This window comes from Solanum stenotomum, chromosome 1, assembly GCF_019186545.1.
Source record: "Solanum stenotomum isolate F172 chromosome 1, ASM1918654v1, whole genome shotgun sequence".
NCBI classification, from domain to species: Eukaryota; Viridiplantae; Streptophyta; class Magnoliopsida; order Solanales; family Solanaceae; genus Solanum; species Solanum stenotomum.
In genome coordinates this window covers 96935818-96950784 of record NC_064282.1, presented here as the reverse complement: position 1 = coordinate 96950784, position 14967 = coordinate 96935818, and the positions used below count along the sequence as shown (strand labels likewise).

General features: G+C 36.4%; 2 protein-coding genes across 4 annotated transcripts; both read left to right on the top strand.

Moving 5' to 3' along the window:
• Positions 1-764: 764 nt before the first annotated feature.
• Positions 765-10442, top strand: LOC125876213 (DExH-box ATP-dependent RNA helicase DExH1). 3 transcript variants are annotated; one of them, XM_049557329.1, is made up of 16 exons: positions 765-1067; positions 1834-1979; positions 3319-3418; positions 3569-3784; positions 3883-3978; positions 4849-5124; positions 5572-5775; positions 5867-6022; positions 7391-7483; positions 7652-7866; positions 8139-8298; positions 8402-8675; positions 8747-8939; positions 9059-9245; positions 9484-9852; positions 9946-10442. In XM_049557329.1, exons 1-16 carry the CDS (start codon positions 783-785, stop codon positions 10075-10077), a joined length of 3102 nt encoding a protein of 1033 aa, XP_049413286.1. In that variant the 5' UTR covers positions 765-782; the 3' UTR covers positions 10078-10442. The 3 variants fall into 3 exon arrangements, with proteins under 3 accessions (XP_049413286.1, XP_049413302.1, XP_049413296.1); XM_049557345.1 differs by having other exon boundaries at positions 1049-1067; positions 3315-3418; XM_049557339.1 differs by lacking the exons at positions 765-1067; positions 1834-1979 and adding an exon at positions 3065-3086 and having other exon boundaries at positions 3315-3418.
• Positions 10443-11065: 623 nt separating this feature from the next.
• On the top strand, positions 11066-14838 carry LOC125876366 (uncharacterized). The gene is made up of 10 exons (XM_049557549.1): positions 11066-11381; positions 12425-12510; positions 12684-12750; positions 13017-13159; positions 13279-13327; positions 13581-13718; positions 13829-13909; positions 13996-14172; positions 14269-14355; positions 14458-14838. Exons 1-10 carry the CDS (start codon positions 11193-11195, stop codon positions 14518-14520), a joined length of 1080 nt encoding a protein of 359 aa, XP_049413506.1. The 5' UTR covers positions 11066-11192; the 3' UTR covers positions 14521-14838.
• The last annotated feature ends 129 nt before the right edge of the window (positions 14839-14967 follow it).

Genomic DNA, 14967 nt, shown 5'->3' with positions numbered 1-14967 from the left:
CATCCTACGTGTATTGCGTCATGCAGGACACGTGTATTTACTTGTTCAAATTTATATAAATTTAAGTAGTATTTATTTTTACACACCCAAAGTTGAAGAACTAAATGTCGATTGAGCCACAGTTAAAGAAAATATTTACGTGTTATGCCTATGATTTTCAAATAACTTATTCACAAGCTAAAAAGGCTTAAACGTATCCTTTAACTTAGACTTAGCTAACAATAACATTTATGTCCTTTAACTTTGGATGTGTATAAATACAAACTTAACTATCATAAAAATTGAATAAGTATATACACGTCCTAAATAATAAATTTCACACCATTTAACAGACAAAATACGTATGTACCACCAAATTAAAGAATACATTTATATATTTTCTCAACTAAATATCTTTCACTTAATTTCAATTTGACTTTCTTTCACTAAAATAATTTACGTTACCCCAATATTATAATTGAAGGAATTAATTTCCACCAAATTTTGACTTCAATGTAGACCAATGCCATTGACCATAATATTAACGCTCTTTATCAAAATGAGTTGTCGTTGAGTGGTGGGATTGCCTTCGCTTTTAATTATAGTTTTCGAATTCAAACCGTGGGTATAGGGGAGATTCTATTGGGAGTGCTATCCTTGAATGAACGTGCAATACGTCACAATCTTTAGATTTAATCGAAACTTCAATTCGGACTTCGGATACCCATGGAAAACAAAAAAAAATCTTTTTAAGAACCAATTAAAATTCCCCACTCGCAGTTGTCACACGCGCTCCCGCACTAATGTCAGTGCGCCTTCTAAACCACCCACACTCCTCCGCTCTTCTCCGTTTTCACTTCCGTAACTCTCTTCGTTCATCACTCCAAAGGAGTTACTCTTTTTCCCATTCCGCTATGGCTTATCGTCCGAACTACCGAGGCGGTCGCCGTGGAGGCGGTGGCGGAGGAGGAGGACGCGGCGGTGGAGGCCGTGGTGGCGGTGGTCGTGGAGGAGGAGGACGTGGTGGTGAACAGAGATGGTGGGATCCTGTATGGCGTGCTGAACGACTTAGGCAACAGGCAGCTGAGGTACTGTTTTAATCATCACTGGTTTTTGGTTCATTGCTCTAGCAGTTGTTAGAAATGTGTAAATATAGATGTATGGCTGCAGAAACCGAAGAAGAATTTAAACAGTGCGTACATGTGTTGCTATATTATCGAGATTTAGGCTAGAAGAAAAGGTGTAGTGTTTTGTAAATTTATAACAGGACAGAGGGAAGAATTTAGTTAGAGTTGTGACATAGGAAAAAAGTGTAAGGTGCAGGATCAGAGTTCAATCACAACCAATTCATCACTTATAATAAAACTCATGGTTTTTGATTTGATCTTCCAACTTAATGAGGATGGTATGAACTTCGACAGGAGGTTGTGGAAGACACAGATTACGATAGAAGTTTAGTAGGCCGTAGGTAGTATTGCATTGTCTTGTTGTCCATCCATACTAGTAGTCCTAGTATTACTTTTGTAGTTTTTTGTCCATAGATTTCTATTAGTATATGTTTCTTCTTGTACGTGGACTATCATATTATTTTGTTGTAGTACCGCTTTGTTACTAATGTTGTTTTTGTTACTATCTGTTTTTTTGTACTTCCATTACTTATTTTCTGGATTGCTTTGGACTGCTTTTTTCTTGTGCTAAGGGTCTATAGGAAACAACGAGGTAGGGGTAAGGTACCTCACACCGGGTATGTTGTCGTTGTTTATAAACTTGTGATGTCTATGTTTATGCTTTTGTGAATACAATTCAAGTGATTGTTGGCGTGTTTAAAGATAACATTGTGATTCTTGGTTGTAGATGGAGGTGATGAATGAGAATGAGTGGTGGGGGAAGATGGAGCAGTTTAAGAGAGGAGGCGAGCAGGAAATGGTTATAAGGCGGAATTTTAGTAGGGATGACCAACAGAAGTTGTCTGATATGGCGTATCAATTAGAACTTTACTTGTAAGTGGTTTGATCTTGAAGTGAAACTGTGGCTATCACTAATCGAAATTTGGTTCATTGTCCTTTGTTTTGTATTCCATCGGAAACAGCCTCTCTACCTCCCAAGGTAGGGGTAAGGTTTGCGTACACACTACCCTCCCCAAACCCCACTTGTGGAACTACACTGCGTATGTTGTTGTTCTTTGTTCTGTATTAATCATGGGCTGTGCTTCCATTTCAATCATTATGAACTTAAATTTATAATTAGACAGAGATTACAAAGACAAAATGTACGTGAATTTGAGTGATCTTCCTTCTGTAGTGCATAAAGATGACAAAATATACAAAAGCAAAAGAATTCTTCAAAGATGTTTCTGCTGTGTCAAAACAAACTTACTTTTTTCTCCATGCATATCCTAAAGCTTTGAGAACTGAGAATCGTGAACACTGCATACATCCTCTATTCCCTTTTTTGGTTAAATTCATAAAAACGAGTATAGGAAAAATGTTCGGGGAATTTGAGGAAAAAATTTGTGTTACGTTTCCCGCAAATAAGATATGGTTGTGAGAGTGAAGTTAGTGAACTTCATATTATAATATGACTTTTGTATTTGTGATCTGTTAATCTTCATACAACTAATGGTTGCAAATGTGCAATGAATCCAGTTGTTGCACAATTTATTTAAGATGTACACCATTTAGTTAATTCATTTCAAATCACGTGGAAGCAAGTTGTCTCAAAAAGCCTACAATCTCTTACAATCCATGCAAACTTTGTGAAAATCAGGTATAAATGTAAAAAAAGATATATTTTAGACGACACTAATCAGTTGGATTAAGGCTTAGGCATGTTGGTAGCTTACTTTTGGCCCAGTGTTCACTAGGAGTCCTTAATCATGTTAGAGATTTGTGTGCAAGTATTATAGTGTTGGAGAGTCTAAATTATTGAATACTCGATAGTTAAGATTCATATGGCCGGTCTCAACTAGCTTCAGATTGAGGTATATTTTTTATTTTAAAATATGTAATTGATACATTTTTCCCTACCTTAAATTAATAGGATTTTTGTAAGTAACTGACACTCAGAATCTGAAAAGCAGACATGTTACTTACACTTCTCAATGTATGGTAATTGCAATAACTTATGTGTGCTACATGATATTTCCTTATTTCCTTTGTTTAAAATGATGGAAGAAGAAACTAAACCTGGTAGATAAATCGGCTCCACCCTCTCATTTAAAAACTAAATTTTCTTTCCTTGTCGCTTCACCATTAAAAAGCACTATTTTATGGTGTTTGTAGTAAAGTAAAGTGTTTACTAATTGTCCTATCCATGCCTTTTGTATTTGCTGGAAGAAAGCCATGCTTATAACAAGGGAAAGGCACTTGTTGCAAGCAAAGTCCCACTGCCAAGCTATCGTGCTGATCTTGATGAGCGTCATGGATCTACACAGAAAGAGGTATAGTACTGCCATCTTACTTTTAGCTGGTGAGAATGTTCTTTCACTTATCAGTGCTGATGATTTGCTTGTGTTGCTGGTTTTAGTTAATGTATAACTTAACTGTAACCACACTAATGAAAGAATAACTAAACTGTAACCATGTCGCAGATTAGGATGTCTACAGAGATTGAGGAAAGAGTTGGAAATCTATTGAGTAGTTCACAGGACACAGTATCTGCTGGGACTTCCTCTTCAACATCTGGTAATTCTGCCAAATTATCATCCAAAGCTGTAGAAACAGCCAAACCCAAGTTGACTATAGAGGATGATACTGCCACCAAAAGACTTAATGTGCAACTTAAACAGAAACAGGAAAAGACGAGGGTACAGTTTTTTCTCTCGATTTTATTAGTCCTTCATCTTATTTTTCGGTGGTACTTTCTAGATTCAGCAGTTGAACTGTCTTTTAATTATTCTGCTAGGAAAGTGAAAAAGTCAAGGCAATGATCTCATTCAGAGAAAAACTTCCAGCATTTAAAGTGAAATCTGAATTTATGGAAGCTGTTGCAAATAATCAGGTGAGATATCTGTAAAAATTACTTCTGCGACAACAATGCATGATGTTTCAGTTAATTCTTTTTTTCCAATTTTTCAATCCTGCTGATTGCATATACAACTTTACTTAACTTTAACTCTTGCAACATGCACTTAGAAACAACTAGCATTTTAATGTAAAATGTGATGAAGAAAGTGTGGTGAATTGCCATGCCTACATGTATTTGGTGTACCGTATGGAAGGAAAGGACTGCTAGATGTTTTGAGACAAAGCTAGTCCAATTCAGCAAATAATAAGTGTATACTTCTGTTTTTTAATTGTAGATAGCACTGTTATGATGCAGATCTATATATATATATATATATATATATACATATATATATATATATATATATCCAAAAGAAGTGTATACTTCTGTTATCTTGTTGGTGTTAAGAGGAACTTGTAAATGAAGTAGAATTGATACTTAGTATCTTAATCCCTAAAGATTATAATGGGATTTTTTTTGCTATTTGCTTTTTGTACGTACTACAGCACTTTCTTAGTGCTTCCACTTTTATGAAACTTACATCTTTTCAAAAAAAAAAAAAAAGGCAAGGAAGAGTTACTTCTAGAATCAGTTCTGTCAACTGCATTCTTTGTTTATTTTCATCCTTTTTTCTCAGGAACACTGTGAAAGTAGTTTTACGGAAAAATTGTCCTGTGATGGAAATGCATTTCATTGGTAAATATTTCTGCTTGCAGGTTAATTGGCATGTTTGCAATAAATTTTCCTTTTGTTAGTCTAATTCAATTTCCTGGTGGTTTTGTGGCACTTCGATGCTTTTGAATCACATTATTAGACTTTTAGGGATTTTACTGGAAGAGCATACTCACTATATGGTCAATACAGGTCTTGGTAGTTTCTGGAGAGACTGGTTGTGGAAAGACAACCCAGCTCCCTCAATTCATTCTAGAAGAGGAGATATCATCCCTTCGTGGTGTTGATTGTAACATTATATGCACTCAGCCTCGCCGTATATCTGCAATATCAGTTGCTGCTCGAATATGCTCTGAAAGAGGAGAGAGCCTTGGTGATACTGTTGGCTACCAGATTCGGCTGGAAGCAAAGCGCTCTGCTCAAACACGGTTGCTATTTTGCACAACAGGAGTGTTACTGCGGCGGCTGGTATTTGTCTCTTGAACTCTTTTTTGCCAAAACTTGTGTAAATTCCTTGTTCACTGTTTCATCTTTGAAATAGGACAGGGCAGTTTGTTACTTGCAATGCTCGGCATGCCTATTATTTTTTGTTCCTCCACATCTTTGTCACCAAGCTCTGTGTATTTGGAGAGTCAAAATTTTAGACACGTCTTCATGTGTGCCGGAATATGCTCAAGAATGGAGGATGAAGTAAACTTAATATATTTTCTGCATAATGGGCTTGATATTATTTGTATAATTGTCTATGTAATTATTATCTTGGATTAATTCTACTGATTTAGAGGTTTTGTATCTATTAGAAGGTTTGCGTACACACTACCTTCCCCAGACCCACTGTGTGGGACTACACTGGGTATGTTGTTGTTGTATCTATTAGAAGGAAAAGTGATTTCCCCCTCTTCCTTTCGGATATAGGTTCAGGACCCTGATTTGACTGGTGTTAGCCATCTGCTTGTTGATGAAATCCATGAAAGAGGCATGAATGAAGACTTCCTCTTGATAATTTTACGTGATCTCCTTCCTCGACGACCTGATTTGCGTCTCATTCTGATGAGTGCTACTATTAATGCTGAGTTGTTCTCCAAATACTTCAGAGATGCACCCACGATTCATATACCGGTATTGTGTTTTAGTTTTGTGTATCTCCAAATTTCAAGACATGTACAGCCATAATGTTTCGCTTCTAATTTTCTTAGGCTTAATTTTCCAGGGTTTGACATATCCAGTGGCAGAGCTGTTTCTTGAAGACGTGTTGGAGAAGACTCGTTACCTTATAAAATCCGAAGCAGACAATTTCCAAGGAAACTCAAGGAGAAGGATGATGCAGCAAGATTCTAAAAGAGATCCTCTGACTGATCTTTTTGAGGCATGGTCTTTTCCTTTATTGTTGATGAAATTGAAATAAAAAAGTATTTGTTTCTCTTGAAAATGGACTTACTTGATGAATTAGACTTGGCAGTTTGTCTAGAACCTACTACGAGGTTATTGTTACTGTGTTTTCTTATGTTTTCAGTTAAACTGTTCAACATAAATTGGGATGGAGAGAGTAGTTGTAGAGTGTAACATAAGAGCTTTTAGTATCCAAGGTTTATCTCCCCCCCTTCCCTCATGAAACGGCTCTGCTGGAATGGATTCCATAGTACCTGAAGCACTGGAGTGATCCAATATCCAAGAAGAGGCCTAGAAAGTACTTGGCTCTACTCATTTACAGAGCTAAACCACTGTCCAGTGCCTGGCAGAGCTAAGTCAGGATTAAATCTTTTACTCTACTCTTTATCCCCATCTTCTCCCAGGCTAAAGGGGTTGGGGGTAGACAGGTCAAAGTTGTTCAAAAATAAAATAACCAGAGAGATGCTTATTGTCTTTGATGCAATGGTGAACAATGACTAATACTACATCCATTTCAATTTATTTGTCTGATTTTGGCTTGGCACAAAGTTAAAGTAAATAAGACTTTTGAATCTTGTAGTCTTAAATTAAAGATATGTAGAATTTATCAAAATGCCCTTTAATCTTGTGGTCTTAAGCATGTTATGTGGAAAGTTTTAGAATTAAAGAGTTGCCAAAAAAAAAGAAGAGGAAAGAGACATTCTTTTGGAAATGGACTAAAAAGGGAAGTAAGACAAACACATTGGAACGGAGGGAGTATTGATTATGTTTCATGTCTGCTTTACCTCCTTAATAAGGAGTCATTTTAGTTTGTTGCAACATATGAAGCCAAATCAATCATGAGAGCTTCCTGTCCTGTGGATGCCTTGAATGGCCTCATAACTTGAGTATGAAAATGCTCGTATATCTTATCGAACAGTTGCTTCATGTACTTAATTTCTATGATGATTGCCCTCCCTAAAAGAAATTGATATGTGGGGGATGTGAGGCCGTGAACCAGGTGGTTCACATTGGGGGTAGAATTGCTGCCAGATTTATGCTTTACAGACCCTATCAAATTAAAAGGTTCAGTGTGGAGGACATCTATTTTCCTGTGCTTAAATGCCAATTCTAAAAGCAGACTAATTAACTTTGAATCATTCATTTGATTATGTACTGTGAATACTGTTTTCTGTCAGAACTTGTGGTCTTCATCCTTTAGTTATTTACTCATTTCAAGGGGAATGCATGACCAGTTAGTGAGCTTTTTTATTGTAACTGAACTTTTAAAAATGACAGTTTCTCTTCACATGCATATTTTAGTTCTCTTACCAAGTAAACTCTTATTGAAGATTTCTGGTTGTAGGATGTGGACATTGGTTCACATTACAAAGGCTACAGCATGACTACAAGACAATCTCTGGAAGCATGGTCTGGTTCACAGCTTGATTTGGGTCTTGTACGTACTTTACCTTTTACCAACTAAAGGAGTTTTATTCATGTCGAACATTTCGATTTATAGTTCCTTATTAAAAGAGGGGTTTGTTGAAGGCATATATATTGCATTGGTTGCATGGGTTCTCTTGTTTCTTAGCTTTGATTGTTTTTATTCCATTGCTTTGAATAGGTGGAAGCATCAATTGAATATATTTGTCGCTGTGAAGGTGAAGGTGCAATTCTTGTGTTCCTATCTGGTTGGGATGAGATTTCTAAGCTACTTGATAAAATTAAGGCTAACAACTTCCTTGGAGACACCAGGAAGTTTTTAGTCCTCCCTCTTCACGGTTCAATGCCAACAGTAAATCAACGAGAAATATTTGATCGTCCACCTGCTAACACGAGGTACATTCTTTGTTTAGCATAAGCTGGATCTCCAAGAATTCACATTCTTTAATCATAGGTTGATCACCCTTTATCAATAATACCATTGCTCAATCATTTATCTCTTCAGGTGGATCATTACTTTTTCTGTTATTTCTTGTTGTTGAATGGTGGATTTCATTGTCAGTCACATAAACTAATATAGCAGTATGATATGAATCAAAGTACTCAGATTTCACTCATCAGTCAGTTTTTCTTTTTTAAAATTTAATATCTTGAATCTGATCATGCAGGAAAATTGTGCTTGCCACCAACATAGCTGAGAGCAGTATAACTATAGATGATGTCGTGTATGTCATAGACTGTGGGAAGGCGAAAGAGACTAGCTATGATGCACTGAACAAGCTAGCTTGTTTATTACCATCATGGATTTCAAAGGCCTCAGCACATCAGGTAATTAAAAATGCAATACATGTTATGGGAGATTGATATATTTGGAGTCAACTTCATTTGGCTTTGTATTTTTGGCTTATTGGAGATTTTTTATTATCTGCAGAGGCGCGGTCGTGCGGGCCGTGTACAACCTGGAGTTTGTTATAGGTTGTATCCGAAACTGATACATGATGCTATGGCACAATATCAACTACCTGAGATTCTTCGAACACCATTACAAGAGCTTTGTCTCCATATTAAGAGTTTGCAGTTTGGCGCCATTGAATCCTTTTTGGCCAAGGCACTTCAACCTCCGGATGCTCTCTCCGTCCACAATGCTATTGAACTTCTCAAAACTATTGGAGCTCTGGATGATACAGAAGAACTTACTCCACTTGGTTTGTATAGTGCACATGTTTTTCTCAATATATTCCACGTTGGAATGTTTACTTATAACGTTTCTTTACAGGCCGCCATCTTTGCACTCTACCGCTGGATCCAAATATTGGAAAGATGCTTCTGATGGGGTCCATCTTCCAATGTCTGAACCCTGCACTGACTATTGCTGCTGCTCTGGCACACCGTGATCCATTTGTCCTGCCAATAAACAGGAAAGAGGAAGCAGATGCTGCTAAAAGATCCTTTGCTGGTGATTCTTGCAGGTTAAACCAAATAAAATTAATGGTTTATTCGCTTCTTTCTCTGGCTTCCATCAGGGACATCACTTTGTGGAATGAAATATTTCCTTATTCATGTGAAAACAATCTTCCTTTTGATGCAGTGATCATATTGCACTTCTTAAAGCATTTGAAGGATGGAAGGATGCTAAACGTTATGGAAAAGAAAGAACCTTCTGTTGGGAAAATTTCTTATCTCCTGTAACCTTGCAGATGATGGAAGACATGAGAAATCAGTTCGTTGACCTACTGTCAGATATTGGTTTTGTGGATAAATCACGAGGAGCTAAGGTAAATTCTCCGAATTTCTTTTCCTTGAACAACTGATGCACATATAACTCCCTTCACTCTAATGCTGTCTAGGTCTGGTTTGACCATATCTTGTTGTAAATTTTTACTATTTGGTGAAGTGTGTATATCATGGTGTAGAAAAAGCAAATAATATTAATCTTCTGATTCGAGTCCATCTAGCAGTACTTAAAACACCCATCCATAATCAAGATTAAGAGACAGTGATCTTATATTGCAGGCATGCAATGAATATAGCAATGATTTAGAGATGGTATGTGCCATCCTTTGTGCGGGCCTCTACCCAAATGTCGTGCAGTGTAAAAGAAGAGGAAAGCGTACAGCATTTTACACGAAGGAAGTTGGAAAAGTTGATATCCACCCAGCATCTGTTAACGCTAGTGTTCATCTTTTCCCTCTTCCGTACTTAGTTTACAGTGAGAAAGTCAAGACCTCAAGCATTTATATCAGAGATTCAACGAACATATCCGATTATTCTCTCCTTATGTTTGGGGGTAATCTCACTCCAAGCAAAAGTGGAGACGGCATTGAAATGCTTGGAGGCTATCTTCACTTTTCCGCGTCAAAAAGTGTGTTGGATTTAATAAAGGTTTGCCTTTCGATTTCTGCAACAACTTCATCTTTGTGACATACATTGTTATCATTTCAAAACTTACACTTGCTCATGTGTCAAATTTTGCAGAAACTACGAGTGGAACTGGATAAAATATTAAAAAGGAAAATCGAAGAGCCCCACTTTGACGTCTCAGTCGAGGGGAAGGGTGTAGTTGCTGCTGTGGTTGAGTTGCTTCATAGTCAAGACATACGGTACTGAGATATAGGGGGCGTTTTCGCCTTCATTTATAGCAAACTAGTTGTGAGCAAAACCATATATTAGATGATTATGGCTAGAGTGCACAAAACAGAAGGGTTGAGACCCCTTTGTTGTAATAGTGTTAGCATAGAGATGCATGGGCAGATCTAGCATTATAGTTGTGGGTTCGTTTCGACCTATAACTTTTAGTCTAGACCGGGATTTATCTTATGTAAAATGTACTGAAATTGCTGAAAATATTGAACTATGAACCCACAACTCGAATAAGGTGATGGGTTCAGTGGTTGAAACTCGAGTCCTAGACTCATTGAGTTTAAATCTTGGATTCTGCCTCTAAGAGGTAGATAATTTTGTAACGATTTCAAGGATGATTTGACCTCGATTTAACAGCAATATATATGCAAAAATTATTTTAAGAAAACTTATATTAAAGACTATTTTACTATACTAACTTTATTAATGATATATTGGAACTCTAAATTTGAATACTTAATACTAAAATATTATTTTAGGTATAAGGTATAATAATCTCAAGATAAAATATAGGATTAGTTTATCTTATATTATAATGATAAGACAATTTATTAGTTCCGCTATAACTTGTTCACAACGGACCCCTTAACACTTTGTTTGGATGGTTGTTACGTGTTGCTTCTTAATTCGTATTGTATTGTAATATATTGTTTTGATAAGTACAATGCGTTGGATAAATTGTATTGTTTTCGTTGTTACATAATTTCTTACACCCACTATTGAATGATAAACCTACCAGAAAAGTTGGGTAGGAGGTAGAGAACTATTATGAAAAGATAGAATAAAAGATAAAATATAATTATTAAATAATAAATAAAGATAAAATGAGAAAAATATATTAAGGTAATCACGCGATCATACCAAATTATAGGATACAATAAAATAATAATCTCGGGATAAAATGGAGAATTATTTTATTTAGGTAGTTATTTATTTCATGGTTGTCACTAGTCTTATGCACACTTGGTTAACTCCGCCATTACAGCTATTAGATTTCTCTGTTTTCCTCCGCCACCATTAACAGTAACACCGCCGACTGAATCGCCTCGCTCCTCCATTAACTCGTTCTCTGTAACTCAACAATGAGCTGTTCATCTTCTTTGATTCTCCCTTCCATTTCTTCGAATGGATTTCGAAGATTTAGTCCATTGAAATTGGATAAGTCTAGGGTTTTCATGAGTAGCATTTCCGTTGGATCACGAATTGCCGCTGTCGATGATGCTCTGTTCACTGATTACAAGCCTACCAATGCTTTTCTCTTCCCTGGACAGGTAAATCTCTTCTGCATTTCACATTTCTCCAATTAATCGATTAGATTCTCGAGTTTGATTGAAAAATTCGTCCCATATATTTTAATTATGTACTTCATGTGACTAAAAGTAATTCATTATTATTTGCTGCTGAATTGAAATTATGATAATTGCTAAGTATTTGATAAGATTTTGAATGGGAAAGCATTAACGGTGTGGCTAATGAAGTGGGTTAACAACTATGAGATCTCACGTAACTACTCACTCCGTCCCGTTAATTTGACTTGGCACAGAGTTTAACAAAAAAAAAAATCTTTTGAAACTTATGTTTGTGTAGCTATAAAAAATGAGCATTTTAAAGTTAAATTATTACTAAATATAAAATATATTATTTTTTTTGAGACAGACTAAAAAGGAAAAGGAAAGTAAGTCGTATAAATTAGGATATAGGGAATAGGTGAACTCTTTTCCATCTATCCTAGCCTTGGTGGATATAGTATAGATAGAGTTACTTGATATTTGTGGCTGCTGGTGGGAGGTGACGGGTATTCCCTGGAATTAGTGGAGGTGTGGGCAAGCTGACTCGGACACCACTTTTATAAAAAAAAATGATTTTGATGGGAAAAAAAAGTATATATGGTATAATTGTATTATTTCATCAAAGTTGGATTGAAAATTTGCTAGCTTTGAGGTCATTTTGTGTATTTGTGTTAAATTCTATGTTCAGTTGTCTAATAACTTGTACTTCTTGCTGAATAAATGGTGATAATTACTTGATTATATTTGGTCTATTGGATTATATTTTGAAAAATTGTCAGAAGCTTGAGACTAGGAATATTATCCTGTTAGTATCTCCAGTTTTGTATTATCGCCACAATGCTTCAGCTTCTCTGGCTACCTTTAAGCAGCTATAGTTCAAACCTATATGTCCACGGTTAATTGAGTGAGTATCTGGTCTCTTGGTCATCACGGTAGATGGCTAGTTTCTAGAATAGTCATGTCACTGCGACCACAAGATATCCCATTTCATGGCAAACTATTTTATCAGCACTATACCTCTGCAGGGGGCACAAGCTGTTGGAATGGGTGCAGAGGCTCAGAAGGTACCTGCTGCAGCTGAATTATACAAGAGAGCAAATGAAATCATGGGGTAAATATGATGGATCAAGTATCATTAATGCTCTGATCAACAATCTATAAACATTTTAAAAAATGTTTCCTCATAATTTGTGTACCTAATTTTTTGGATTGAGTTGATACTGATAGATATGTTGATTGATAATTAAGAATTTTATGTTAATATTTCTTCATCCTTGCTTACAGGTTTGACCTTTTGGATATTTGTATTAATGGTCCAAAGGAGAAGTTAGACTCCACTGTTCTAAGCCAGGTATCGTGTCATCATATTTTTCTTGTTTTGAATCACATCTCTTATTTGGTATTAGAGTTATGTGAAACAACTTGTTAATAACTAAAACACATTGATCGGGTTAAACCAAATATACAAAAGGAACAGGAGAAGGTTTTGCAATGCATGCACGTTTTGCTTTCAGTAAACAGAGGAAGTGTTATAGATGATGTTTGTGATGACTATAGGATGTAACTTATAGTCTTATACAATCATTTTTGACTGGCTCATAATTTACTTGTTCCCAGCCAGCTATCTATGTCACTAGCTTAGCTGCAGTGGAGATACTCCGTGCTCGTGAGGGGGGTCAACAAATAATTGATTCGGTTGATGTCACATGTGGTCTGAGCTTGGGCGAATACACTGCTCTGGCATTTACAGGAGCTTTCAGGTTTCTATCCTACATAGCATTATGCTTTAGGATGCTTATGTCTAGATGTACTTCCTTATCCTTCCTACCCTTCAAGATGCAAGTATTTGGATTTCCACTAATTTGATTGCCTTTGCCAGTTTTGAGGATGGGCTTAAGCTGGTTAAGCTTAGAGGAGAAGCTATGCAGGTAATATTAATGATCATAAAATTTGTGTCATGCATGGAACTGACAATCAGAGTCGATGTTTTCAACTTTATGGGTTCGGCATTTTATAATGATGATTTTGAGAGATCATAACTGGGTTCCAAATTTAATATTTATTCATATTTAATGAATTTATTAATATAAGTATATTGTTTGAGCAAAATCGACTGGGTTCGGCCGAACCCACATGCAGGCTACTAGCTCTGCCCCTGCTGACAATATCTATTTTGTTCAGGATGCTGCTGATGCTGCAAAAAGTGCAATGGTTAGTATAATTGGACTGGATTCTGACAATGTTCAGAAACTGTGTGATGCAGCTAATGAGGAAGTTGATGAAGCCAACAAAGTTCAGATTGCAAATTTCTTATGCCCCGTAAGTTTCTCCAAAAGCTTTGTAGCAAGAATAAATTCCATATTTACTCTACGGAATATTGCATGTGGCTAAGCATTTTCCAGTTTTGCTGTTGCGCTATCTTTATATAGGGAAATTATGCAGTCTCTGGAGGTGTTAAAGGAATTGAAGCAGTAGAAGCAAAAGCAAAATCGTTCAAAGCACGAATGACGGTATTTCCTTTTTCTATCCAAATGCTAATGTATGTCTTGTCGCCAACTGCTAATTTGCATCTTAACATTGGATTTAATTGTTCCAGGTACGTCTAGCTGTTGCCGGAGCTTTTCACACAAGTTTTATGAATCCAGCTGTCTCAAGATTAGAAGCTGCTTTGGGTGCAACAGAGATCAGAACTCCCAGAATACCAGTAATATCAAATGTTGACGCGCAACCACATGCAGATCCAGATACAATTAAGAAAATATTAGCTAGCCAGGTAAAAAAACCGACAGTACACAAGATTAAGTTGATTAAAGATGGTTGGACACAATCTTCTGTGAAATGTTGATTCATCATGTTTGAACGTATGCAGGTGACTTCACCAGTTCAATGGGAGACCACAATGAAAACTCTCCTATCAAAAGGGCTAAAGAAGAGCTACGAATTAGGTCCTGGAAAGGTAAAACTCATTGATACTCCACAACTCATTCAGTATCGATCACTTTATGACTAATGATCTTATCGCTTTAGCAAGTGCTTGATTTGGACTCCAATGTTTCAGGTTATTGCCGGTATTGTCAAGAGGATGGACAGAGGTGCTGAAATTGAGAACATTGGAGCTTAAGCTTGAGAGACATCATCGATGGTTATTCTTTGAGTGAGTTCGAGCTTGAGTTTTTGAATGTTTAACGTCATTATGATCTTTGTTCAAGTAGCATAATGAACTCGGATTAAAATATAACTTTCTGAATCTCAGTAGATATTAATGTGATGAAACCATACACACTATCAGTACTTATGGTTTGGTTTCTGATAGTTTCACTTTCACTAAATGTGAAAACTGCGCAGAGAAATAAGCTCAGCAGACCATGAGATAGTGTTGCCTTTTCCAGCGATTGTGCTTTCTTGTTGATGACTAATATCATGTTTGGTTGTTTTGTCACTTCAATGATACTAAATATTTGGTCTAGTCGAAGAGCGTTGCTCGTGGTGCTTGCTTGTTAAACCATAGACATTCTAATGCATCAAGAGTGTTTTGTAAATTCTATTGCTTTGCAATTTCAAAATACAC

What these genes read in the sequence shown, in the direction of transcription:
- LOC125876213 (XM_049557329.1), top strand. Translation starts at nt 783, where the DNA reads ATGTCAGTGCGCCTTCTAAACCACCCACACTCCTCCGCTCTTCTCCGT. An exon ending in CACCCACGATTCATATACCG is followed by an intron (nt 5,776 to 5,866) that starts GTATTGTGTTTT and finishes TTAATTTTCCAG; the next exon opens with GGTTTGACATATCCAGTGGC. An exon ending in CTCTGACTGATCTTTTTGAG is followed by an intron (nt 6,023 to 7,390) that starts GCATGGTCTTTT and finishes TTCTGGTTGTAG; the next exon opens with GATGTGGACATTGGTTCACA.
- LOC125876366 (XM_049557549.1), top strand. Translation starts at nt 11,193, where the DNA reads ATGAGCTGTTCATCTTCTTTGATTCTCCCTTCCATTTCTTCGAATGGA. An exon ending in TTAGAGGAGAAGCTATGCAG is followed by an intron (nt 13,328 to 13,580) that starts GTAATATTAATG and finishes TATTTTGTTCAG; the next exon opens with GATGCTGCTGATGCTGCAAA. An exon ending in TTGCAAATTTCTTATGCCCC is followed by an intron (nt 13,719 to 13,828) that starts GTAAGTTTCTCC and finishes ATCTTTATATAG; the next exon opens with GGAAATTATGCAGTCTCTGG.